General features: G+C 46.4%; 1 protein-coding gene across 1 annotated transcript in view; it reads left to right on the top strand.

Annotated features, from left to right (window-relative positions):
* The first annotated feature begins 503 nt into the window (after positions 1 to 503).
* Positions 504 to 26525, top strand: part of C2CD2 (C2 calcium dependent domain containing 2) — a 66818-nt gene continuing 40796 nt past the window's right edge. The window contains exons 1-4 of the mRNA XM_090061195.1: positions 504 to 909; positions 4490 to 4588; positions 24078 to 24197; positions 24708 to 24812. Of these exons, the coding sequence (XP_089917321.1) occupies positions 637 to 909; positions 4490 to 4588; positions 24078 to 24197; positions 24708 to 24812 (597 nt within the window). The 5' untranslated portion in view covers positions 504 to 636. The remainder of the gene's footprint in view (positions 910 to 4489; positions 4589 to 24077; positions 24198 to 24707; positions 24813 to 26525) is intronic.

Here is a 26525-nt window from a genome sequence, read left to right as displayed (position 1 = left end):
TTTTTTCAGTTCAGCGTTAAGTACCACCAGCCCATTTTTGCCGGATGAAGTCATTATAATAAATCTGGTAGCATGCACCACTGACAGGTTGCCTGCGGTGGGAGTAGGCATACCACAGATCGGGAACCGCTACTCTGACCAAAAACCTCCCTTTGCTGCAAGTGGCGCCCGTTGCTCTGGCATCTGCCCGCTCTAAGACCTGTCCAGCTCCGTCCTTTTCGGGGCCCTCCTTCAGGTGCCCGAAGGCTGCTAGGAAATCCCCCCTCCGCCTCCTCTTCTCCAGGCGACATACGGCCGATTCCCCCAGCCTTCCCGGTAGGGGTCCGTCAGGCCTGACTGGGCAGGCGGCGGCAAGGGGAGCTGCACAGGCGGCGTGGGCGGGCTACTCCGCAGGGAGGGGGGCGGGCTGTGGTGCGGGAGGAGAGTGCCTTACCCCTCCTCTCCCCGGCGGGCGGAGGCTGTGCGAGCCGGCGGGGAAGCAGGGGGCGGCTCCAGGCTGTGGCCGGGCGGGCACGGGGAGGAGCCGGCGGCTGAGGCTGCAGCAGCAGCGGGCGGCGGCTGTGCGCCATGAGGGAGCGGCGCGGGCCGTAGCCGGGCAGAGCCGGGTGCCCCGCGCCGCCGCCTCCTCCCTGCGGCATGTGCAGCCATGTCCCGGGCGGCCGCGGGCAGGGGGGGAGGCTGCAGTGGTTCGCTCTGGTCGCGCTCTTCGCGGCCGCCCTGGCCACGCTGGCCGTCTACCTGGTGCAGTACGTGCGCATTGCTTGGCGGCGCCGACTCGGCCAGTCGCGGCCCCCGCCGCCCACGGACAGCGACCCGCTCCTGGCCTGGGTGCTGGCGCGGAGCAGCTGGAGGAGCCAGTGGCGGGGAGCCTGGACCAGCGCGCTCAACGCGGCCGCCAGAGCCCGAGCGGTGAGGGGGCAGCCCGGGGGCGGGGCGGGGCGGGCTCCTGCCCCCCGGGGGCCTCGGCAGCACCACCGGGGTGCGCAGTGTCATCGTGAGGGATAAGGCTCTACTCCTCTAGCCTAGGTGAGAGCCTCAAAGACTCCCTGGATGCAGCCTCTTCTACACAGGGCTCTTCACAGATGTTGCTATGTATCTGTATGTGTGGAAGGGACGGGGTCATAGTGTACAGTGTAGTCCTCTGCATAGGTTAGGGCCCTGAGGACTCCCTGGGAATCCAGCCGCTTAGAGACAGCTGCTGATGTGGATTTTCTTTATCTTTTTGTATACCTAATTGATAGATAAATATATTGACAGGTAGATACAGAAGAGGCTGGGTTTCCAGGGAGCCCTCAGGGCTCTAACCTATGCAGAGGCATGCTATATATGCATTACTATGTATGCTAGTATAATTCATAGTGAGAGAGAGACTGGATAATGTAAGAGTATTAGATAATAGTTTAATTAGCAATTATGTGTGTGTATTACTATACTGTACTATACTAGTATCCAGTCTCTTCCATGTAGAGAGATATACAAGTACATCTATACAGATACATACCTATCTAGAAGAGGCTAGACTTCCAGAGAGTCCTTTGCTTATATATGGGCCATAGACTCTCTATATAACCTCTCTTTATATATAAAACATGCCTATATTTGTGTGTGTGTGTGTACTCTAACCTATATACCTGTGTGTATATAGGGGCACACTGTATATATAGATAGATGAACAGATGGATCTATATCTATATAGTGGCACATCTAGAGGCACACTTAATATATATGGAGGAGGAGGGGGAGAAAGAGAGAGTCATATTATACACACACGCAACCATATAATTTTAAGGCTGTATCATAAAGTAAACTGGCATTTTTCTTTTCCTTCAGGTGTTTTCCAGTTCCCTTGTGTTTCATACCATTATCTTTTGGAAGGTTTAAACTAAAATCTGTCTCCTGCCAAATAAATAGGATTTTTTTCTTTTTGGGCCATTTTGTCAAACTGTCATCCATTTGAAATAAAAAGGGAACATTTCTGCTCTCAGTTGCTCCTGTTGTGTGTAGCTGTCTTTCTGTAAGATTAGGTGAATGGGTTGTGTGCTAGGGTGGTTGGGTGGACTTTAACCCAAAGACCCACAACCTCTTTTTGGAGCACTTTTTTTTTGTGGTGGTGGTGGAATCTGTCATAAGTTCAAACTAAAAGTGTTTTCTCACAGTCATTTTCTAAAGTCATGCTTTAGTATGTGAGACACACGTCTAGTTTTTCAAACTTCAGAAAAAAATTATCAATATATTGTTGTTAATAAAATAGATTAGGTAAACATATTTATGTGCGCTTAAATCAAATCTTGGCATTTACTTTTCCTGTTTTTTGATCATTGTTTAGCTTAAGGGGCAAGAAGATTGCAGTTCAAAACATATGACTTCAGAATATCTTTAACCAACAAAATTTACAAATCTCCCTCTCTAGCTGCTATCTTTTTTTTCTTGTTTTTAAATTTTATTTTACAGGAGGTGGCTGGGAGTGTGTGGGTAGCTGCAAGGGTCAGTAGCATTCCTGCTACAATCAAGGTGGTCTGTTTGCTTATGTCACTGATAACATTGTTTAGGGCCTCAGAGGAGATAAACAATAGAAACTTCCTGACTTGTCACATGACTCCTAGTTTACTAGAGAGCCAGAATTTTCTTCTAATAAAAAAACTCTGAAAATTAGTCAGTTCTAAGTTGCCTTGTTCCTCTGCGCAAATCCAAGGGCTCTTTTTCTTTCCAAGACTTTTGATGCCTTGTGCTGTTTTAACTTCATTATACATGCCTGTATTTTGGAAAGCACCAAATGTGACTGAGCTGCCTTTCCCTTCCCCTTCCTTCCCTCCTGTTTGGAAAGGCCTTGCAGTTAGGTACAATTTTGAAAACGCAGAATAGAGGTCTGACTGGAGGAGGAGGATGCAAGGCCAGGTCAGGTCATGTCAGTCTAATTTCCTGGATGTGAATTGAATCCTTGCTGTGTCAGTGGAAAAAGCCCAGTTCTGAACCATCTGGGAAAAGTTTAACCTTTTGAATTTGAAAACTACTGTGGATTCTTCCATTCCTTCAAGACCGTACTGGCTTGTTGGCTTTCCCAAGCAATCCTTTAGTGCCTGTTGATGTGTGCATTAGAGAAGAGGGCAGGGAGCAAGGTGAGGGAATAGAGGGGAGAATAGAGGGAGAAAAGTGGGGAGAGGGAACACTTCCCAAGCCTTACAATAAACTGGGAAGGTGAACAAAGAATGTCCTGTGTCTTAAAATATTTACTGCAGTGTCAATAAAAACTATGGGTTTCTTGTGAGAGAAGATTTGAATGATGCCCCCCCTCCCCCCCAAGTCCAGTTGTTTAAGGTGGATTGGGAAACAAAAATTTAAAACCTAGGAAAGACAAATAAATACAGGAAGTAACATTGTTTCTGATGTGCTGGCTCTCCCCAAGAAAACAGCTGTAGCTTTTTCTTCTGAGTTCACTGCCTAGCACTGCAATATGGTGTTACTCCCTCCAGCCAGGCTCCCCAAACTCCCAAAACAATATCACCATCACAAAGCTAATGAAATTCTTCTGTGCATGTGCTGTTGGACCAAAGCAGAACTCAACCTAGAGAGACTGCTAATGCAGCAGCACTCGCTTGCTGGAAATGCACAGCCTGTGTGAAATTCAATTATTTGTTGTTTGTGAAAACATGACTTCATCACCAAAACAGGTTCCCTACTCTGTTTCTCTTCCCCTCCTCCTTCTCCTCCCTCAATCCATATTATGTTTCCATCAGACTTTTTGGTTAGTTGAGTTGTGAGTGACTTGTGTGTTCAAAGATAAGCAATTCTTAGTATTTAAAGGGGCTATTCATTTTGCAGTAGATTATGCTGTCGTATAACTGTCCATAAAGTAGTATTTCAGTTATCAGACTAAATGCAGAAAACACCTGTTTATACTATAATAATTCTGAATAATCCTTGCTCACAATAATACCTTCAGCTGGACTACGTATGGGCTTTATTCTGCAGTGTTGAGTACCCTGACAGGATGAGTCATGATCAGGCCTTGTGAGACTGAAATTAAGTATAGGTTTTCTAGGTAGTGCCTTGCATTATGAAGTAGAATGCAGCAGAGGAGATAAAGAATTACAGTTTCGTATACTGGATCTTGCATTTCTGTTTTCTCTGGTTTTAAGAACTCAAGGACAAGGTATATCATCCTCCTTTTTTAACAGAATTAAGAGCAGCGGTCTCAAGTTGCAGGAAGGGAAGTTTAAGTTAAATATTAGGAAAACATTTTCTCACTGGAAGGGTGGTAAAGCACTGGAACAGGTTACCCAGAGAGGTTGTAGACTCTCCACCCATGGCAGTTTTTAAGACCTGAGTAGACAAAGCCTTGGCTGGGATGATCTAGTTGGGGGCAGTCCAGCCTTGAGCAGGGGGCTGGACTAGATGACCTCCTGACGTCCCTTCCAACCCTCATTTTCTATGGTTCTGTGAAAGTGAAAATGATAAAATTGTGTTCAAATGTTCTTTTTTTGCTTTTCAGGATTCATTGCTGCTTACATTTGAAGAGGAGACAACTCCTGAACCGCTGGAGCTAGCAGTTAGAAGAGTTGTAAGCATTGTAAAGTCAGCCCATGAAAAGGTAAACTTCAGACCTTCAGTCTATTGAAACAGTCTCTATTACCACTGACTTCAGTAAGTGAGGTGCCTAAATACCTTTGAGCATATGGGCTTAAGCTCTTGTCAAGGCTGGTGAAAGACTGCATCATGGAATGTGTTAAGCTCTATGCATGCTTATCTAAGCCATTTGCAAGTTTGAGGAAAGTGTGCTTCAGTGCTGCTAAATGCTTATCACCAAAACACGTTTATTCCTAGGTTATATGTGCATTTATAAAGATCACATGGTAAATATTATTTTTTAGACTCTCTTTCCTGCTCACATTACTGTTTTTAAAGCATGTGTAGAATGGAGAAAGGAGAGAAAGAAGGGTATGTTTCTGGCGAGCAAAAATATTTCTCATTGCCTTTTTCTTGTTCTCTTTCTGAAGATCAAAAGGTGTACTTTGTACATCATAAAGGCTATGCTAAATAGGTACAAAGTCTAAGGAGGGAATTCTGGAAATGTTAAATTCTACTGTTGGCTTCAGTAAGGCCAGAATCTTCTCTTAAGTATGTGTTAAGTGAGGACTGGCATAAAAATACTTTAAAATATGGTAGAATGTATACTCTTTCTTTAAGGTATATATGACCAAATCTACTGCCTTCAAATGATGATTGAATTTAGAGTTATAATATGGACAAAACTGTAGACATAAGTGACTAAGTTTAGAATTTGAGTGGTTAATTTTAGGCATATGAAGCAGAGTGAATTGACTTCATTTTTTTCTGCAGGGAGTGGGGCTAAGTATCCACAGTGCTCAGATGTCTTTGACAGGTCATCTGCCCTTAACTGACACCACCACCCTCCTCCCCCAGTTGGTTGTCAGGCAACTGAGATTAACAAGGATTTAGCAATACCACATCATATTGCTCTTCTCCAACTCTATCTTATGTCCTAGCAGTTGTTGTTTTGGTGGCTTAATACCACTAAAGGGATTTTCTTGGCATTGTAGAATCCAAAGAATCTGGATTGGGCAAGATTATTAGGGCTGCTTTCTGTTGCAAGTAGGAATTAGAACTTGGCCTAAGGTCTCCTGGTACCATAAAGTTATGGTTACCGTATCACCTGTAACATGGATCTCTTGCAAAAATATAGTATAGTACAAAAGTCAGCAGCATTTTTGGGCAGAGTGCCAAAAACACCCACAACCTCAACTTGTAAGATGTTGGTATGCCAGGAGCAGATGGCTGGGGAAACATGAGGGGCCTGATCCTTGTTTTTGCAGCACAGCCCTGGCCCCTTCTCCACCATCTGCCCTGAGGCATGCGTGCACCAACAGCCAGCAACTAGCCAGGTGGTGCTCCCTGGACCCCAGCACAGCCACTTGCAGCCTTGTGGCAGTCTGCCACAGCCGACCCAGGCTCTGAGAAGGCCCTTGCTGCTTGTTGTAGAGCCTGTGCTGCTTACAGCAGGTGGCAGGGAAGCTGCAAGCAGCTGCACCCTGGTCCACAGAACCTCAGCCGGGCTCATAATTGGTGGCAGGGAAGGGGCTGGAGCTGCACTGCCACAAGGATCGGGCCCCTTGCAGCTCTCCTGCCATCCACCCTCATGCCAGCCAAAATGCTTTCATGTGCCACACTCTAGCATGCATGCTGGGGGTTGCCTACCCCTGGTGTAGTAGTATGTGTATTTTAGCACAACTCTTTAAACTACATGTATGGGTGTATTTGTAATTATTTGAAACTAGCTATGGAATTTTTAAATTTAAAAAACTAACAAGTGAATAAACAATTGAAAATGCATATAAATCTTGCAACATCTAGTTTTTTTTTTGTTTGGTTTGACAACTGTAGTCTAATTTTAATTGCTTATGTTGCATCACTAGTATAGTGCTATACCATTACAACTTGGCTAAGAATGGTAGAGACAGACAGTGATTAGCAAGGTTTTATTTTAATAGGGGGTCTTGCCTTTCAAGTGAGCTTCAGTACCTAAACACTGTAACTACACTACTGGGTGACATGCTTATCAAGTAGTAGTGTCTCTTTAGAGGTTAGAACCGGCTTGGGTGTTGCCTGTGTAATTAGCACTGAAGGCTAAGGGAACTGTGGGATGGTTTCAGAATTCAGCAGTGGTTCAACATATCTTAAAAATCAAAATGTTTTTGCCAGTATAAACAGGTTTTTGTTGACCTCTATAATTTTGTAGGCCATGAACTTATGGAAAATCAGACTCAGTCTGTGAATTTCCTTACTCTTAGTTTGGGGCAGTTCAACCTTCTGGTCCCAGAGGCAAAGTGCCGCAGGCAGGGTCAGTCTGCAGGCTGGATCCAGTGTGGGATCAGGCTGCAAGGTCTGTGATCCTGTGCACCAGCCCTGTCTCTTATGCTGGATCTGGCTACTGAATGACACCATGGAGTAGTGTGATCCAGCTTGCAGCACTCCTCACAAGTCTGAAAATTTAATGGCAGGAGATAATAACTACTATTGCCAACTACTATTTGCCCTGATGCCAAATTTCTGGACCTGTGAGGAGCCCCATATTTCAGATCAGGGCTTTAGGTTGAACACTAGTTTAGGGCAGACCCTGTAGAGGAAGAACAGTATTATTTGAATTTCAGTGTAATGTTTTAACACAGGGGAGTGATCCTCTGAGAAGAAGTACTTTAACTCTTTTCCTAAATCAGAGGTCGACAACCCTCAGCACATATGCCGACCATGACACACAAGGCCATTTTCCTCGGCATGTGTTGGGGCCGGGGGTGGGGAGGCAGCAGCTGTTTGCAGTCTTCCTGCTGCAGCCAGCCTCAGCTCTGGGTAGCTGCTGCCAGCCTGAAGCCCGGGCTGCTCCCAGGTGGGAGGCTGCAAGCCCTGCTGGGAGCAGCCCGAGCTCTGTGGCTATCAGCAGTTATGCAGAGCCTGGGCCAGCTGCAGCCAGGAGGCTACAAACAGCTGCTGCCGCCCTGGCCCTGGCCCTGGCCCAGCCCCAACGGGCACAGTACTGGTACCTGCTGCCTTCCCGGGACAGGGAAGCTACCTGCTCCTGCAAGCTCCACACTGCCTGAGTCACACTTCCCCTGTGTGCATAGGAGCAGCGTGGGCAGCACTCAGGGTTATGCCCCTCACTGCTGCCCCTGCCTACAGGGGAAGCGTGGCCAGGGCAGCAGGAAACTCAGAGCTGGCAGCTTTGTGTGCACCCTGCTGTGCCCTGCCTCACCAGGTTCCAACACTGCTCTGCAGAAGCAGCGGTGAGGGCAGCACAGTGGGGAGCATTCCCGGTATCTGCTGCCTCCTTAGAGCTGGAAGGGGGCCGGGACCGAGAGACAGCAGATGTTTGCAGCTGGTTCAGGTTCTGGGTAGCTGTTAATAGCCATGGAGCTCAGGGTGGGGGGCAAGGGGCAGGAGGGCTGGGGGATAGGGGCTTTGGGTGGGGGGAAAAGGGCAGCAGGGCTGGGGGGGTAGGGACTTTGGGTGAGGGGCAAGGGGCAGCAGGGCTGGGGGGGTAGGGGCTTTGGGTGGGGAGCAAGGGGCAGCAGGGCTGGGGGGCAGAGGATTTGGGTGGAGGCAAGGGGCAGCAGGGATGGGGGGAGGGACTTTGTGGAGGAGGCAAGGGGCATGAGCAGGGCTTGGGGGCAGGGGGTTTGGGTGGGGGCAAGGGTCAGCAATGCTGGGGGGCAGGGGCTTTGGGTAGGGGGCAAAGGGCACAAGCAGGGCATCCTGCTATGTACCCTCTTCCCTTGTTCTGTTTTTCTGGCATGCCAGCACTCTGGCACCTTGCAAGGTAGACATTGTGGGTTTTTTTGGCTCTCTAGCCAAAAAACATTGCCTACCCCTGTCCTAAATTCTTTCTTTTCTTTATTTGTTTTCTCTCACCATTTCTGGGAGTTCCTCTTGCATGTGACTTGCCAAGCCAAGGAGTATCTATCACAAATTCATGGACCAATGGCTAACCCCCATGTACTTCTATACACACGGAACTGGTTTGCCTGTGCAAATATATTACTGGAAGTGCTACATAACTGAAATTTCAGGCCCATCCACACTGCAACTTTTAATTGAAGTTTGTAATGTGTTACTGGTCTGCGGGTTCTAAACCTTGCTTTGTAACCACACACTACATGTTTATCAACACCCAGGCAACTAAGAGCACTTTGCCCTTGCTCATGGCTTCAGTTAACACATGGCTATCTTTTTGTATCTGTTTTAGCATGCTTTAATTATTTATAATTTAAATAAATTATTAAATTATTTATATTTATGGCCTTCCTTATGCCATGTGCTTTGCCAGTTTCTTAAAATACATTTCTTCCACCAGATAGCTCACAATTTGGGATTATAACAAAACGTAACAAGTGGATACAACAGAAGATTGAGGATAGGAGGACAGTAAGCATGCAGCATATAACAAAGCTATGCATAAATCTTCTGAAGCATGCTGCATGCCTGTGTGTGTGTCCTTAGTGAGGTGCACTGATATATTGGTCACATATTGGATCAGCACTGATAAAAGGAAAATTAACATTATCAACTACCAGCTTTTTTTTGGCCAGTGTAGCTGCTAATGTCACTGCTAAATTATAATATGCCTTCTAGCCAGGGCCCCTGGACACCTTGTGCATGCGCACAGCCTCCATGCATGTGGCCAGGAATGTGGCTGGGTGGTGTGAAGAATAGCACCCTGCAGGTAAGTCTGTGAAGGGGAAGGGGCATGGTGAGGGAGGGAGTGGTGCAGGGGCAGGCACTGCCCAATGAGGACAGTGAATGGAACCCTGGGGCTGGGAGCAGGGCAAACCTGTGGGTGGCTTATCTGGATGGGGGGGAGGGTAGGGAAAGGAGGTGGCACCCCCAGGGGAGGCGTGGGCATCATTAGTGTCGGGGGGGGGATGCGTCCCACTGAATTTGTGCACAGGGTGGATGTGGACTGCCAACTGTAGGCTCAGGGTCAGGGGTGGCAGAAGCATCTTCCCAATGTAGGGGCTGAGCCAGGGCTGGGTTCAGTGCGGGCATGAGCAGGGTGGGCTCAGCTGCAGTACTGGGAGTGTGGCTATGGGGGGGCTAAGGCCTCTCGCTTGGGGCACTTCAAAGGTGGGCTTGGAGGAACTATAGCTACCCCAAAATTTGCCTTAGCCATGTCTCCCAGCACTGCTGCTACCCACCCACCCTGTGCAGCCACACCCAATCTGCTCCTGCCTGTTCTGAGCCCAGCCCTGGCCCAGCCCCTACATTGGGAAGAGGCTGGGGCTGCCCCTGGCCCTGAGTCTACCGCCTGCATCCACTCCATGCACAAATCCAGGTGGGCATATGCCCCCCTATGCCTCCCCCGGTGGCACATGCAGCAGCAAGGCACCACACCCCTTTCCCTTCCCCTGCCTTGCATCCCCTGGACGAATTGCCTGTGGCTCTGTCCTGCTCCTGGCCCCTGGTCCCATTTACTGCCTTGATTGGGTAGCGCCTGCCCCTATCCCACTCCCTCCCTCACTGTGGGGGCCTCGATCTGCTCCCCGCCAGCCCCTTCCCTTTGCCTCCACAGATTTACCTGCAGAGTGCTGCTGTTCACACTGCCCAGCTGCATTCCTGTAAATTGGCTATTGGATTGGTATCAGCCAGTATGGCTGGCTAATAATTGGTATTGGCCAAGAAAACCTGACACAGAGTTTCAACTCCTGTACCTGCTTACATTTTTTTCTTGTTTTTAAGAGGGTGTGGGTGCAGATTGAGGCCTCCAGGGTGAGGGAGGGAGTGGGGCTGGTGCAGGCGTTGCACAGCTGGGCAGGATGCTCGCACGATGGATGTGCAAGTGGCTCGTCTGGAGGGCACAGGGTGGCATGTGTCCCTGAATCTGCTCATGGGGTGGGCTGGGGCCAGGGCAGAGCTGGGCTCTTTCCAGTGGGAGGCCAGACCGGGCTGTATTCAGGGCAGGCAGTAGCAGAGCTGGGAGCGGAGCTATGGGAGGGGCTACAGTCACTGCAGAATTCACTGTAGCCCCCCCCAGTCTCCTCCCAGCTCTGCCGCTGCCTGGCCCGAGCTCAGCATGGCCCAAACTCCCCCCCAGCCCCCCAACCAGGAAGAGTCCAGCACTGCGCCGGCCTGCAGTGGCAGCCCATATAGTTCTGGTGGCATAAACCGCCATACCCTCCCAGGGATGACCAGGGGGGAGGGAGTGGAAGCGCACACGCAGTAGCCACTGCTGCAGTCACCACTGTGACCGCCACACACCATCCTGTGGTGCTGCTGCTGCTCCCCCGCTGCTTTCCCACGTCCAGACCCACTCTGCGGGTTGCTGACAGGCCTCATGCCTGGCCAGTCGTCAGCAGCCCATGTGACCAGTTGTGGGAAAGTGGTGGCAGCAGTGCAGGGCAGTGGGCAGCCACCACATGTGAGCCCCCCCAGTCTAGCCAGCTGAGCAGTACCTGTGCTGCCCACAAAGGGATGCCACTTGCTCCTGGGATCAGACACAGAAGCACACTCCCCACCTTTCTCCCCTCCCTGTTATTCAGACCCTCGCTGTTCTCCAGGAGCGGGGTGGAAGAGAGCAAGCTGAGGTGTTGGGGGGAAGCTCTGTGGTGTGCTGTGTGGAGTCAGCAGTGTCCAGAATACTCCTCCCCCTCCCCTGGGTAAGAGCCAAATTGTGGGAATGCATCGGGGGAGATGCTGCCACTGCGCATCTGTCTACATGTACCCCCTATGACCTTTTTAAGTATCCCTGGGGGGTACACATACCCCACAGTTGACAACCCCTGCCTTAGATCTTTGTGCAGTAAGATGTGCTACTTATGCTGCTTGTTCTATGCTGCTTACAAGTCTTCCAAGGCATCTTATTTCCTTCTGAAGTGCTATCTGAGAACTAGCCAAAGTAACAATGCTATAGTAGTTCTTTGAGGACCCATTTGGGCTCTGAGCCCCACTATATCATACTCAGGGTAAATGTATACCAACATACTTCACCAGCTTTGAAGAGCTTAAAATCCAAGAAACTGGTACATTTCCCAGGATGGGTAAAGTTTGGATCATTTCCTTTCTAACTAGCTAAGATGACAAAACTCAGGCCAGTAACTAATTATAGCTTGGACAGGATCTAAATGTATAGAATATAACTGTTCTGCTTGTAAGTAGTAAGTATTTATTTGCATTGTTTTATTTCATTTTGGCTGTAGCTCCATTAAGATCATCCATTTTGTAAAGTAATCCAGAAAGCCTTTAATATGGTGGTCTAGAAATTGGCACACAAATTTGGCAAGAGCAAACTTTCAGAATCTTTCTATTAACTTTTAAAATACAGCATACAACAACCTTCAAAATATAACAACCTTAAAATACAATTCTCCCATTTTTTTCCCAAAACTTTAACTTTGCATACTTTTAAAAATATCCTCAAATAATCAGCTGTTCTCAGTTCATTAATTATACAACAGCTAATGATTTCCTAAGAATGACCATATTGTAATGCTAGATTAAATAAATCTCAAAGGACTATTGAACAGTTTGAATTATGAATCTTCCAAAGAGAAGTGGCAGAGAGAAAGAGAGGCTTTATTATGGGCAGCAGTAGGAGAGAGGTGTTATCATCAGATAAGCTACGCAGCCTGCCTAGAAAGGCCTAATTGAACCAGTTGGCTCTGGCAGTTCTTTGAAGAGCCAAAAATCATCAAGAGTTGGGCGCTTGAGCTAGCACTAATGTGGGGATTCAGCTCTTTCGCTCTCTTTTTGATCAGGCTTAAGATAGGTTTGGGACCATTTATATCAGTCCCATCATCTTAACCTGTAGTTTCCTCAAGAGTTCATTATTGAGAAAAATTTCACCTGTTGTCAGATTCTTGCAAACATAAGAATAAAGATGTGGAAGGGACAATTAAGGCATCGCCATGTTGGCCAGTGTAGATCAGCCCCTTTGGGAAAGCCATTCTGGGGTTCTGGGCCCATTTCAGAGCACTTGATTGTATGTAATCTTTCTTTCCATAACCTCCGTCAAGTCCTGTCAGCAGTTGTGTCCAATGGTGCAACAGTGTTAACAAAACTCTTCCATGCTTTAACCATTTAGTTACGTCTGTGTGACCATAGAGTGGATGCCTGGGGTCTTCCATCTGCCCTGATCTTTCTTTTCTGTTCATGACCTTTCTTCTGATATCAGGTGGTGCAATGCCAGCCGGTAAGTACAGGCTACCGTTTGGTCTTGGCTTTAGACAACCTGTTCTTTCATGGCAGCTGTCAGTTAGAACTGTGTCTAGTTTCTTGGCCTGAACGGATCTGTCCCATACTGGACATGTGTACCCTGCAGTCGAGTAACACAAGGCAAAAGTAGTGGTTTGTAGTGCAGCTGGCTTCACTCCCCCATTGAGGTGACCAACTTTCAAAACATGTTGTTGCAGGTCAGGTGCTGACTTTCCATTTTGTTTTCTCTACATGTGCTTTGAAGATAAGTGTTCATTCCACTGTAACCTCCTTAAGTACACAGGGTTCAGGTGATTAGTCAGTGGGATTCCATCCCAGATGACGTTTAATTTCTGCTTGGCTTCTCTGTGGTGTAGGTGAACTGTGGCTTACGTCTTGGTTGAGTTGGTACAAAGCTGATTCTTATTGTAGTAATCTGAGAGGTTAGTGCATATGTCGGTGTGTTCTCGACAGTGACACGGTCCTTCTCTTGTGGCATGATGTATAGTTCATCAGTATATATGAAGCTCCACATATTACTCAGTATGGATTGGTCATTGGTATATGTGTTAAAAAGGAATGGTGCTAGCAACCGACTCTTTGGGAGGCAATTTCATTGTTGTCTCCAGCAGCTCCATTTCCTGCACAGTTCTACGTAAAAAAAAGTCTACTCTGCAAAAGAGATTGAATGAGCTGCACTAGGTGGTAGTGGTGTGTTAGACTGTGGACTCTGGCAAGCAGGTTTCAGTGGCTGACTGTGTCATATGCCATTGATATGTCTACAAACACAGCACCTGTTACCATCCCTTTCTTGAATCCATCTTCTATATGCTGGGTAATGTTTAGTATTTGGCCAGTGCCTGGTCTAAATCTGGCTTGTTCTGGTATTAGATGTTGTTCAATATTAAGTGAAAGGAGATTGAGAATAAGGCGTTTGTAAAGTTTATAAAGATGGCACAGAAGTGACACTGGCCTAAAGTTCTCTGGCCCAGAGGCATCCTTTCCTTGCTTTAACACAGCTATTACTCAGGCTTGTTGCCATAACTTAGGTATCCTAAGGGTTGATGAGCAATTGCTAAAAAGGTGTATGGTAGTGGGACTAGAGTGCTTGCTCCGCTCCGTGCATGTCATCAAGTCCAGCTGCTTTGCCATTCTTCAAGTGACTTATTCTGGTATCAAGTTCATCTGTTGTGTATAGATAGTGTGCTAAAATGATTTTTCTCCAGTTCAGTATGCCATCTAATCCATATTTTAGCCTGTTTGTACAAATAAATTTACTGTTGAGCAGAAGCTGCTGAGTCCCTTGATTGGCTGCAGTGTTGTGGTATTACTTGCTTTGTTCAGGTCATTACTCAGTTTGCAAATGGTTAACCATGCTTTTTCGTTAGTGTGGGCCATATCTCTTCCTTCAAACAGTTCTTTTTTTATTTCCATCACCTTTCTTCTTGGAGCTTGTTAGTTAGGGCTGTCCCTGCCTCAGTAGTGTCTCCTGAGACTTAAACTTAGTAATCTTATACCCACTTGTTTTTGTGACATTACTCCCTGTCAACACACCAGGTGGATAAACACCAAGGAGGGAGAGAGCAAGAGAACAACTTTATCCCTTTCTAGCTTTGGCTAAATAAGCTTTATTCTTTTTTGACTTATCATGTAAGAGAGGCTTTCTTTTCTCTTGATCTTTATTAATAGCAGTCATTCTCTGCTCACTTGTTCCAATCTCAGTTAATCATTGAATAACATGATCAGAGCTATATTAATTGACTTCCAAAACAACATTAATGCTTTCGTCTCAATTGTAGGATGCATTCGGGAGACATTTCTATAATAGGATTTGTGGAGTTTTTTTTCACAGGAGACCCAGGTGCTAGTCATTTTCCTCTTCTGTCAATTTCAAATGATAGGCACCTACCTCTTTATAGCAGAAATCCTTATCAGTACTCAGGTATTTAACCTTGTACTCTGTGCAGCTGATTTTTCATTCTGTTTCTATTCAGGTATCCAGTTTCTCCTGTAGAATACTTTTACCCTTCTCTTAATGATACTTCTCAACTTTGTGTCCTCAGTTTCATTGGCAAGTCCTACCTTTTGTGCAAATTAAATTTATGAAAACGTTAAATAAGATTTATCCTAAGACTTCTTGAGGAACTTGCTAATAACTTGCCTTCATCCCAGTAGGTTCTCCTTCCAACACTACCTGTTGCTGTCTCTCTTCAGCCAGTTCCTTATTCTTAGGAACCACTGTACTTCAAGCTTCAGAGGATTTCGGGGGAAAGCCCAAAATGTAGCATCTCCCACGAAGCCCAGAAAACTGCGATTTGGCTAGAAATGGCCTGAAAACATCAAGAAGATGGAGGGCCGGGGGAAAAATTTTTTAAAAAACCCAAAAACTTACCTGAAACACGGAGAAGAAAGGCAGCAGAGCCCTGAATGCTATAGAAACCTCACATATTTCCAGAGGCAGCTAGAAAGCATATTCTTAACAGAATGAATACATTATTTTTAAAGTTATAGTCTAACAGTGTTCAACTCCATCCTCACGGAATCTGGTCTGCAGTCTAGTCTGCTGGTTCAACCCCACATGTCACTCCAGCCTCGCTTGCGTGTAGCGCGCATGTTATCCAGTCAACAGAGCATTCTGTTTTGGTAGGACTTAATGAATGCTCAATGATAATTACCCATAAACGTTTGCTTGAGCATGAGTGAGTTTTAATTTCAGTTTAAGATGAAGCCTTTATAATACCGATAATTAGGAGTTTAACTATGTTAATATTTTTCATACTAACATAACTTTCTATGATGTTACATAGACTACATTATTGTAACTTGAATTACAAAAACAGGTTGGGTATTTTTTCCCCTTTGTTTGTTTGCTTTCTGACCATCTCTTATATGAGCTCTGTCATTATGTATTTTAGTCCGTTGTGTAATGAATCTAAGATGACCTAAATTTAGATTTCAGTATTTTTACTGTATATGGTCCAACTTAGAAATATTGACTTGAAGCATGCACCTAACTGAAAGGTGTATCCTTTCCAAAGCGGCACTCTTCATGAAAATTATTGGACTATTTATGCAGTGTCAGAAAGTGCCACTTCACATTACATTTCTTGCTAGCAGATTTGCTGATGTGTCAAATACAGCAAAGCCAAATTGATAACACTTGTGAAGAAATGTAGCTACTTCCACCATTTCTCAATGCAATTGTGAGAATAAGATCTTCTTTTCTGCTTTGGAGGACCACAGGATTATATCTTTATTATATCTTAAGATTCATTGTCTGTGATGGTCAATGGCTTTGTTCTGTAAACTATTCTGTGTATCTTGTGTTGCAAGCTTGGTAGTTGCTACGGAAGGAGATGATGAGCCATTTCACTCAGCAGCCCTCATGAACCTACCTGTGGTGCTGTGTGGATGTGGCTATAGCTGGAGGTGGAAAGGTTTTCTGATAGGTGGGAATGAAAAGTCCCAGCTTGGGTCAGAGACAGGAGGGCATGGGGTCCTGACTGTCATCACTGCTTCTTCCTTTGGCCAGAGCCCATTTCACTTGATCATGGCACAGGATGAGCAAAGCCCTGGGTACCAACTGCAGCTTGGTGTGGTTAGGACCCCTTACCACTGGATCCAGAGACTCTGAGGGCTGAATCCAGACCCCAGCGCTAGCTTGCCAGACTCTGGGCCTATAGTGTTTCTGGATTAGGAAGCAACCCATTTGGAGTATCCCAGCATGCTTGTAGGTACCCGTGTTGGCTAACGTCAGCTTACTGTATAAGCTCCTGTAGTTTTCATCATTTTCCTGCAGGAGGGGAAAGCAGACAAAAGTAGTTGGGTTTATTTCAAATCTGACTGGTTGTGACATGAATGCTGTTGAACTTTTATGTTTTAGCCAATAAGTCATGAGGAACAGAACAGTTCTGAGCAATAAACAGCCCAATCAATCTGCGTCTCCAGTCATGCAGGTTGACTATATCATTCTGATGGCATCTAATTTATTTTGCTCTTGCTTAGACTAAAATCGGCCTTGAGGGTAGAAGAACTGTCTCAGTACCTGGGGGAGGAAGGGAGATAGGACAAATGCCGTTGTCTCTTATTGCCTTTGTGTCATTCAGTAAGCTGGTATAAAGGATCTGGGTCCTCACTGGTAAGTGGGGTTTGCCTCCCCTGTAGCTGGGGAAGATCAGGAGGGAATTTATTGGAAGAGATTTTTCAGCACTTTTTGTAATACAAGCAGGGGCATGGACAGGAGCCTCCTGCAGTTTGCCAAGAAGTTACTGCCTAGGTATTTCTAACCAAGGCAGAGTCCTACAGCTGGACACAGCTTCTTGTAGGTCCCATGGCATTTTTGTTTGTTATTATTTTTACTATTTTAAGAAATTAATGACATTTTCCCCAAACAGACTTTTCTATAGTGAAGTTTTAGGCTGAATCCATAAGTCAGAAGTAAAACTGTCTAGTTACTGAAAGTGCTCTGGAGAATTAAGAGCGATCTCTCTCTCTCTCTCTCAGTCCTCCAGAAACAGAGTAAAGATATTTCAGGCACCCAGACTATGAATTAACATTGTCAGATGTTTGGGTTTATTTTAAATTTAACCTTGGCTTTAATTTTCTGGCTTTTCAACATCATGTTCTTTTCTTTTTCCTTTTGTGGACGGTATCTTGAAAGGAATTTTTACTTTTAACTTACTATTTATATCAGAGTTGTCCAACTTCTGGGCAGCTGGGAGCTATACACCATGCAGACTACAGTCCCTGGAGTTGTCGGTGCCCCCTCTGCAGTGGGCTCCTCTTCACCATGCAGCTGTCACCCTCCCACAGCCCGCAGTGCACACAGCAATAGCAGCTTGGCATTGGCAATGTAGTGTCCCTTCCCCTCTGCGCCACATGTGCTGCTTGTAATGCAGGCATCCCTGCTTCTTCCATTGTTGTATGCTGAGTGAGTAGCTCAGCCCCCTTTCCCACTGTGCACACAGCATGGGCAACCCTGCTGCAGCCCTGCCCATATGCAGCTTGGGCACTCCACCCCCTGTTGCTGTGCTGCACTGCCTGCCAGGAGCAAGTCAGGAAATACAAGCTGGAGGAGGGAGGGGGAGTCTGACGTATCTGGATGCTGTGGCAGAAGCCATGGTGGGGTAGGGGGAAGGAGTGGCAGCTGGGCAAGAGCCCATGGTTTCCATGCAAGCCCTTCTGGGTCCACATGCAGACCGTGGGCCACCAGTTAGTCAGCCCTGCTTAGACCGTTAGACAGCTTAATCAAGGGTGAATCTGGGCTTGAAAGTTTGCTATTTGGTGGCACTTTCAAAGAAGTCAACTAGTGCTTGTAATACATCAAATTACTCACCCAGAAATCATTCTTAAAAACCCTCCTCCTACTAAAATTATGGGAAAGCACCCACTTATTTAGGCAATATTAGGATCTTGAGTCGTAAAAAAATGTTTAAATTAACATGTGAAATGTGATATTTTTTTTTTGCAGTACGTGTACTTAAAATCAACTTGGGGGAAACCAACATATAAAACGTAAAAGGAAACAAATACTTTTAATTGCATTTGCAGTTAACTGCATGTTGCCATTTGTGCAGGGAGAAAAAATAACTGCAATGTTATAGCTCTCTTGGGAGGTACAAGGAAGGAAAGAGAAGCAGAGGTATCTAGTGGAAACCAGCTAGTGAGTGGAGAATGAAAGTAAAATAATTGTAAGTTTCTGAACTTGTGGACTTCAGTTTTATATAGAAAAAATTCCATAAATAACTGCTCAAATTGTTAGACTTACAACTATCATTAAGGGTTTCCTTTCCTATTACAGAAAGTGTATATTTTTATGTGCTTCTTACTTCAGGACCAGTGAATGAGTCGGGAAGTTACAGAAAAGGAATTTTTGTATGTCGCTAACATTGACATGCACGAACTTTTTGTTCAGTTTTGTTAGTGAAATATGGATTCTTTATGCAAACAGCCACCTTCTACCTATCCATCAAAGATTTTGCTTAGCCAACTCCTGCTTCCTGCCATCTTGTGAGTTCATAAATAGCCAGTAGGGCTGTGTGAAGCTTCAGTCCCTGATTTGATTTGGTAGAGATTTGGTCCATTTTAGTGACCAAATCTCCAAATTGAATCAGAGAACCCTTTAAATTCTCCAAGTCGAATTGGAACCCTTCGATTTGGAGAGATTCGGAAAGATTCGGCGATTCAGACATAGACTCAGCTTTAAATTTTAAGGTAGCAGGTGGCTCGTGGGTGCTGTGATGCAGGGGGGGATGGAACGTCCCACAGGCTTGCAGCGAGCTCCCCATTGCACTCAGCAGCAGATCCAGAAGTGGACCAGAAGCACTTCTGGTCCACTTCTGGGTCCACTGGGGAGCACGCTCCCCTCCCCGCCCCCCATCCTGGTGCCTTCTGGGTCTGGGAGGGCACCCAGGTCCCCCGGCAGCCGATCACTGAGTCAGGAGGGTGCAGGGGCCCCCCAGCACTCTCCCCAGTGTTCCTGGACATGGACCAGAAGCATATGGAGGGTCCCCCCTGCGCTCCTGTGGGACACTGTATCTGCCTCAGCATCACAGCGATCATGAGCCGCTCTGGTACCTCAATGTATATAGAAAAACATTTAAAACTGTGTCTGTGTCTGAATTGCTGATTCTCCAAATCAGCATCAAATCTTCAGATTCGGATTTGGCCGAATCAAATTGGGGACAGTGATCCAAATCAACTAATTGAATTCAGCCCTGATTCAGACCCAATTGAATAGGGCCCACTTCATGCACCCCTAATAGCCAGCAGTTTAAGAGGACTGAGATGCCGCCTCAGCACCAACTTTGAATTACTAGCCAGGGTTTTTGTTTGAATGTGAGGATATTAACTTTGAAATAGGAGGTTTGCAGTTTCCCTCATGCTAGGTGCTAGTAAAAATATTGTATAGGAATAAGGGTACCATCAAGTGGGCTTGTTAATTCACTTAATTTTTCCACTGTATTATTGCTCATTTCGATATAAGCAACAAATAATACATTGTTGGATTTCTCTGAAGGCTTCTTTCTTCCTATTATCAGAAAAAAGGAATGCAGTAAAGGCAGATAAGTTGGTGTTGGGGATAAATTGAGGATACTATAAATACTAGGATTTGTAGCTTCTGGTCTGTTGCAAATGGTCTGTTTAAAAGTGGGTAGAATTAGAATGGTCTATTTAAAATAAGGAGAAATTTCTGCCAGGCATCTGAAGGAAACAGCTCAAAAAAAAAAAAAAAAGCAAATGAGGGGGCATTTGGGCTTTAATTTTCCTTTATTTCTTACTTTCTCTTAAATGAAAATGCATTTGGCTAATTTTAGGCCAGAATGCTTTACATGTTACTTTGCTCAGGGGTGCTTTATTTTCCTGAGTGTCTCTCTTTTTTTTCTGATGGAGTTAGTAATTAACTTATTTTGTTATTCTCTTTCACTCTTTCAACTGGTAGCAGGGGATAGGATAGGTAGCGGATTGTCACTGGGAAAGAACCACATTAGCGTGCTATATTTTGTGTTTCTAAACTAGTTGTACAAATATTGGATATTATGATATAGTTCTCTTTGAGACAAGGTTAAAGGAAAAGTTGGAGCAGGCACCGGGGTTGGTGTTACTTCTGTTGGCTCAAGATTAAATGGGCTTGGCTGGGTTGTGTGTTTGTGTGTGTTCACGTGTAGATAAAGTACCCTAAAGAAGGGAAGACCTTTTTAATTAAAAAAAGTTCTTAGATTTTGAAAGGGGTGTCTTAATATTATTAGACTTTAAGAATAATAATACTAACAGGTTTTCAAACCAAAGGAAAGAAAGGTGCTGTGGGCTGAAGCTGAAAGAAAAAGAAACTGAGCACCAGATTGGGGTTTTGGAGTCTTCATTTAAACTGTGGTTTTTTTATTATAGAATTATGTGTATTACCTTGTACAAATAACCACTTGTGTGAAAATAACTGAAGTAAGAAATGAAAGATTAAATTCAGTGCTCAGGAAATGAGCTCCCCTTACCCTCTCCTTCTCACCCCCAGCTTTCAGAGGACATACTGATTTAAAATTGTTCTCTCAAATTCTTTATCTTTTGCAGTTTAAGGGCACGTCCACACATGCAGGTATGTGCGCTTTCAGCAGCTCAAATAGAAGTGTCACAAATTTGAGCTGGGGCTTTTTGCCTCACTACACATGCCCAGACATGCATTTTGCTGTGGGGCAAATTGTGCCACTTGGGGCAAAATAACCCAGCCCAGCTCCTCCCAGATCTGCTGCCAGGGGGAGCTAGAGCAGGTGTAGGCAATTATTTTGGGTGGAGGGTCACTTACCCAGTTTTGGCAGGCTGTCAAGGGCCACATGGGTAGCCCCACCCCATAACAGGTGCCCCACCCCGTAGTCACCATCTTGGGACCAATGTCCCAGGGCCAGCACCAGCAGGGCCCAGAGCGGGGCAAAGGCCGGCAGGGGTGCACTAGTAGGGAGTGGGGAGTTGGCCTGGCTCCATAGAGCCCCTGCCGGCTGGGACCCTGCACTCCTGCTGCCCTGCTCTGGGCCCCACCAGCGCTGGTCCCAGGACACTGGTGCGGGCCCTGTGCTCCCACTGGCTCCCTGCATTCTCACACCCAGTGTCCCCCAGCTCCGCAGTACAGGTGGGGGGCAGCGCACAGCCGCGACCCCCTGTTCGCCAGCACAGAAAAAGCTGGTGCTGAGCATGGGGAAAAGTGGCCCCTTGCCCACCCTGTGGCCGGTGCCCCGCACTGCAGGTGCTCATAGCCTGTGCAGGGCTGTCTGGAGCAGGTACAGGCAGCCTCATGTGGGCTGCAGGTGGCTTCAGTGTGGGGCGCTGGCCATGGGGTGGGCGAGGGGCCGCTTTTCCCCATGCTCAGCACCAGCATGGCGCTGAGCACAGGGTGGGGGCAGAAAGCAGCCCGTTCCCTCCCCATGCCCGGTGCCCCACACTGCAGCTGCTCACAGCCTGCCTGGGACTGCCTGTGCTTGCTCTGGACAGCCCCACATGGACTGTGAGCACCTGCAGCATGGGGTGTCAGGCATGGGGTAGGCGAGGGGCTGCTTTTCTCCACGTAGGGAAGGAGCCCAGGGGAAAGGCTGAGTGTGTGGGGGGAAGTGACCCCTCCCCTGACCCACAGCCAGTGCCCCACGTTGCAGGCGCTTGCAGCCTGCATGGGGCTGTATGGAGCGGGCACAAGCAGCTCCACACGGGTTGCAAGCAGCTGCAGCATGGGGCACCAGGTGTGGCCAGGGAGGGGCTGCTTCTCCCCCCGCCGCAGGCTCCTTCCTAACCTGGGGTCCCCCCCCCCCTTACTGCTTCCAGCTGGGGGGCAGAGCCAGGCAGGCCCACTGTTGTTGGAGCCCATTGGGCTTCCCCTGGGTCCTACTGCCCTTGGTTCCTGTCATTTTTGACAGGAACAAAGGGCAGATAAATATTAATTTTTCTACATTTTTTTTTAGGGGTCCCACGAGCTGGATAGAATGGCCTCCCACCCCGAGCTAAAGGCTGGGGCCAGTACCTGTCCTGGCCTCAGCAGTATAAAAACCTGCCCTGGCCAGCAGCCCAAGGCTTCATGCCCTGAGGAGCTTATGAGGCCCAGCTACTTTGTATCTGGGGACACTGTCCCTTGTGCCAGATGGACTGCTGAAGCAGAATCCCCAAAATCACTTTTTAAAATATCCCCAAATCCATGCTCTTCCACAAGTAGAACAAAAGACCACTAATATATATATAAAATGAGAGAGAGGGAGAGATCAGTTGGGCAATGTTTTGCTATATTTTCAGTATTAAAGCAGTTTAGAAGCCTACCAGTATCCCTATCAATGTAATAAAATACATTCTAAATGTCTATATGTTTTGATGTTTGCTTTTGGATTTCTTATCATACAATGGGTGTGTGATGGGGGGATGTGGGGTTTGCAGGAGTGGGGTGGGAAGCGGTATGGTTGTGAGGGTGGGTGTGGAGAGATGTGGGGGGATGCGGGTTGGTGTGTGGGTAGGGGTGGGGGACTGTGGGGGAGCTGCTCAGGTGGGTTGGGTTCCCTGCTGCCCACAGGATGCAACCCATCTGACAGCACATGGACTGCCCCTCCGGCCCCCCCCACAGAGCCCCAGCCATCCCCTGCAGGGCCCCAGCCCCCCCCCCGCTCACTCTTGTAGCTCCCTGGTCACTCCCCCAGCCCAGTCACTCCTCTGCCTGGTCTCACCTACCCCCTGCTGGTGCCAGTGCCAACACACTCACTGGCAGTTGCAGCGACCATTGGGGCCTCCTGGCATCTGTGCTGTTGCTGCCGCATCGCACAGCTGCAGCCCCACTCGGCAGGGTGCCACATGGTGCGCTTTCATGCAGCTCGGGGCTGTACCTGGGGCTCTGCAGTGTTCATGGGGGCCGCCTGCCATGCCAGGTGAAGCCCCTCATGCGAGGGCCCCATGCACCGTTGGACTGGGCCACTTCCATGCATGCAGGGCCCTGGGTCACAGCTCTGAGCTTCCCAAAAGCGTGCTGTGGTGCTCTGCCATGTGGGGCCTCAGGCATGCGATGCGGCAGTGCGGGTGCCAGGCAGCCAGGGCCAAGCCCCACTGCCCTGTGCCACGCAGGGGGCTGTGCCAGGATGCCCTGAGTGGCCCCGACGGTCACTGCAACTGCAGGTGAGTGTGGGCTGTGCAGGGGGGTAGGGCTGAGCAGGAAAGTGAGTGGGGAGCTGGGGGAAGGAAGGAGAAGCTGGGGGAGAGATTGGGGAGTTGGGGAAGTGGGGGCCTGGGGCCAGGCAGGGGCTCACCATACTCCCCTATCCCCTCTTCCAGCCCCCTCTCAATCCCCTGCTTACCTGGCACAGGGCCCAGGTCCAGATTGCTACAGCAGTACTGGGGAAAGAAGCAGCCAGAGAGACACTCTGGCTGACTACCAAAGCATCTCTGTGGAGGACCGAGCTTCCGGTTGCCTCAGGACATGGTCTGGAACTGTGCCCTGCCCCGCTTTTTTCTCCTGGGGTATTTTTAGATACCTGGATATCCAGGCATCAAATTTTGCCCCCATGCTGCATATTTGCAGTACGGGGAATGTTTTTTTTTTTTTGTTCCCGCACGTGCATCTTGTAGCATTTCAAAGGGGTTTGAAACGCTGCAAGAGGCACATGCGTGCTCATGTGGATGTGCCCTAAGAGTGTAGATGTGATATCCAGGCACTTAAGTCTGCCTTCATATACAATGAGGGATATTTCTCAATTAATTAGGGCTTATTAAATTAATATGCTAAAATGAAGGCTTTTGTACGTGCTATGTACCAAGGTTAGGAATTCCTGAACTCTTTAATTGCTCTGCCTACACGAGTAGACTATTTTAAAACCATTTTACCCTTACTTTCAAGAAACCATCTGAAGAAGGCCATATTTCTTTTTTTCCCCTAGGTGATTTCTTGTGATGTAGTGGGAGATTCTATTCAATTTTTTGTCAGTGTGTCTCAGAGTTCACACGCTACCACAGAATGTCACTTGTACAGCGTGAAACTGTCTCCACTTCATTTGCAGGTAAAGTGCTTTGTTTTAAATCTTTCTGTCTCTCCCCCGTCTCCCCTTACCTCTAAGATTTGAAAGTAATTGGACCTCTTTTTTGCATTTATTTTACCTGTCATAGTGTGGTCCAGCAAGATAGTGCATTTGAATCTCATTGTCACAAAGACATTTATATTCTTAACTTAAAAATACTCATGTGTCCCAGCTAGTTGTATAACCTTCCAGGGAGAGTGACGGAGGTAAAGAACATGGTATTTATATATTTGTAGACTGATGCTAAACATTTTGGTCTATAAATCTGATATTTTTGATCCATACCCAGATTACACTTTAAAAGCTGAAATAATGCTTTCTATTTTCTCAGACTACTGTAACTTAAGAGTTGAATTTAAAGTTGGCATCACTGACTGCTGTGGAACTGTAGTTGCTTACATCAGTGATGAGGCTGACCTACTGCTTTTCTGTAGAAGGCAAACTATTTGTAAGACTTTTTAAAAATAAAAATAATCTATGTCATTTCAACAGCTGGAGCTCTGCATGAAAGAGAAAGGAGAAGACATTGAAGTTGTGTGGTCCTTCATTAATGCCCCAGAAACGAATATTGAAATCCACCCAAAAGCAGTGCAGGAGGTCAGTCAATAAGTTTCTGTTGGTTTCTTCAACAAAACCATTTAGGTTAAGTTATGAATTTTCTATGCACCTAGCCTCCTACAAAGATGCCTAAGCATTAAAGCCTGGTTGAAATAAATTAGACACAGTCTGAGAAAGAAGCCTTTTGCTGTATCTTTGGATTCATTCTGACATACTTTGATTTTTCTTAATTTTATATAAAATGACTCTGATTTAAGGTACTACTACAGCTTCCCAAGTTAATTTGAAAAATGTAAGGCCCTGCACCATCTAGGCTGGTATTGGAGGATGGCAGTGTTTTCTCTGAAACAGTATTGAATTTGGCATATTTTTATTTGTACAAAAAAATCTAAATACCTTGGCCTTCTGCAGTTCCCTTTATGTATGCAGTTGGTTCACGCTTTCTGATCTGTGCACATATTTGGAACCATTCATTTATCCTCACCCTCATGCTTCCCAGACTAGGGAGTTGTACCTTTTTATGGCCTGTTACATCTGTTTCACTAAGGGGGTGCCTGTATGGTGTGCAGTGTCTTATGTATTTAAGCTTTAGTCCAGTTCCAAACTATTTCTGAGGAGATGTACTGACTGACTAGTGACCTAGGGAGAACCCAGTTTTTTCATAGATTTTTACATAAATGTGAAACAAAACACGCTTCAGAAGGCTTCTTTAAATGTAGATTTACTGTGTATGTGGAGCAACCTAAATACCATTCCAAGCAGTTATGGTCAGTTATCCACATATAAAATGGTTGCTAAGTGCATATTGACAGATCATAATGGTTCTGACATAGTAATTGTGGCCAGCTGTATTCAAAACTCTGTTTTTTTGAGAAGACTGACTACCAGGTATTGAGAGCCATCAGAATCTGTAGTTCTCTGCTTGGGTTTAAAAAACAAACAAACAAAACCTTAATTGGAGTAACTACAGGTTTTATAGTTATATACCCTGCTGGTGTACATTTGATTTGTATTAATGTTGGAGGGGAAATACCAATATGTTGAAACCTGTAAACAGTGTACACTTGGAAATTGTTTCAGCATCCTGTATTTTAAGGATGCTTTATTTCCACACCCTCTCCACCTCACTTTTTTTTTTTTTTTGAAGAAAGTACTTTCCAGTCTGACTCTGAAGAACTGAGGATCTTGCTTGCATACAAGTCTTGCATTCCCAAGATGAAATCTGTAGATTTTTGGAAGTAACTTGGCTATGGTTTTAATGTTCCATGTGTTTGGAGGATTGAATGAAAGCTCATATTTGAAAGGAGATAGGGACTAATATGCGGTGTATGCACGTGTGTGGGCACAGGGAGAGAGATTTGGGGTGAGGGTTGCATGTTAACTTGTTTTGGATTTAGAGCTGTAGTAAGGAGGAGACTTGAGCAGAGAAAAACCCTTGAGTTATCAAAGAAAGAGGCATTTTATCACAGGCAAGAATGGGAGGAAAGTCTGAAAAATGCATAAGGCAAGAAAGAGAACGTGTCTACATAGGGAGAACTTTTCACAAGAAAATGGGGTAGAGGAGCTGTTGTTGCAGAATAATTCATTGTTAGGATATTCCAGAAGAATTACCAGCCTGGATGGTATTTTAGAATAAAATACTTCATTCTTGAATAGTTGCTTCACTTTGGAAATACCCTAATTAATCTGAAGTGGAATCTACCCTGGGAGCTGTTCTCGATTAGCTGTTGAGTAGCAGCTTGTCTTGAAAAG

The sequence above is a fragment of the Crocodylus siamensis genome, chromosome 1, assembly GCF_052110815.1.
Source record: "Crocodylus siamensis isolate JL-2025a chromosome 1, ASM5211081v1, whole genome shotgun sequence".
Taxonomy (NCBI): Eukaryota; Metazoa; Chordata; order Crocodylia; family Crocodylidae; genus Crocodylus; species Crocodylus siamensis.
The sequence above is the reverse complement of the archived record's forward strand: the minus strand, read 5'-3'. Positions and strand labels throughout refer to the sequence as shown.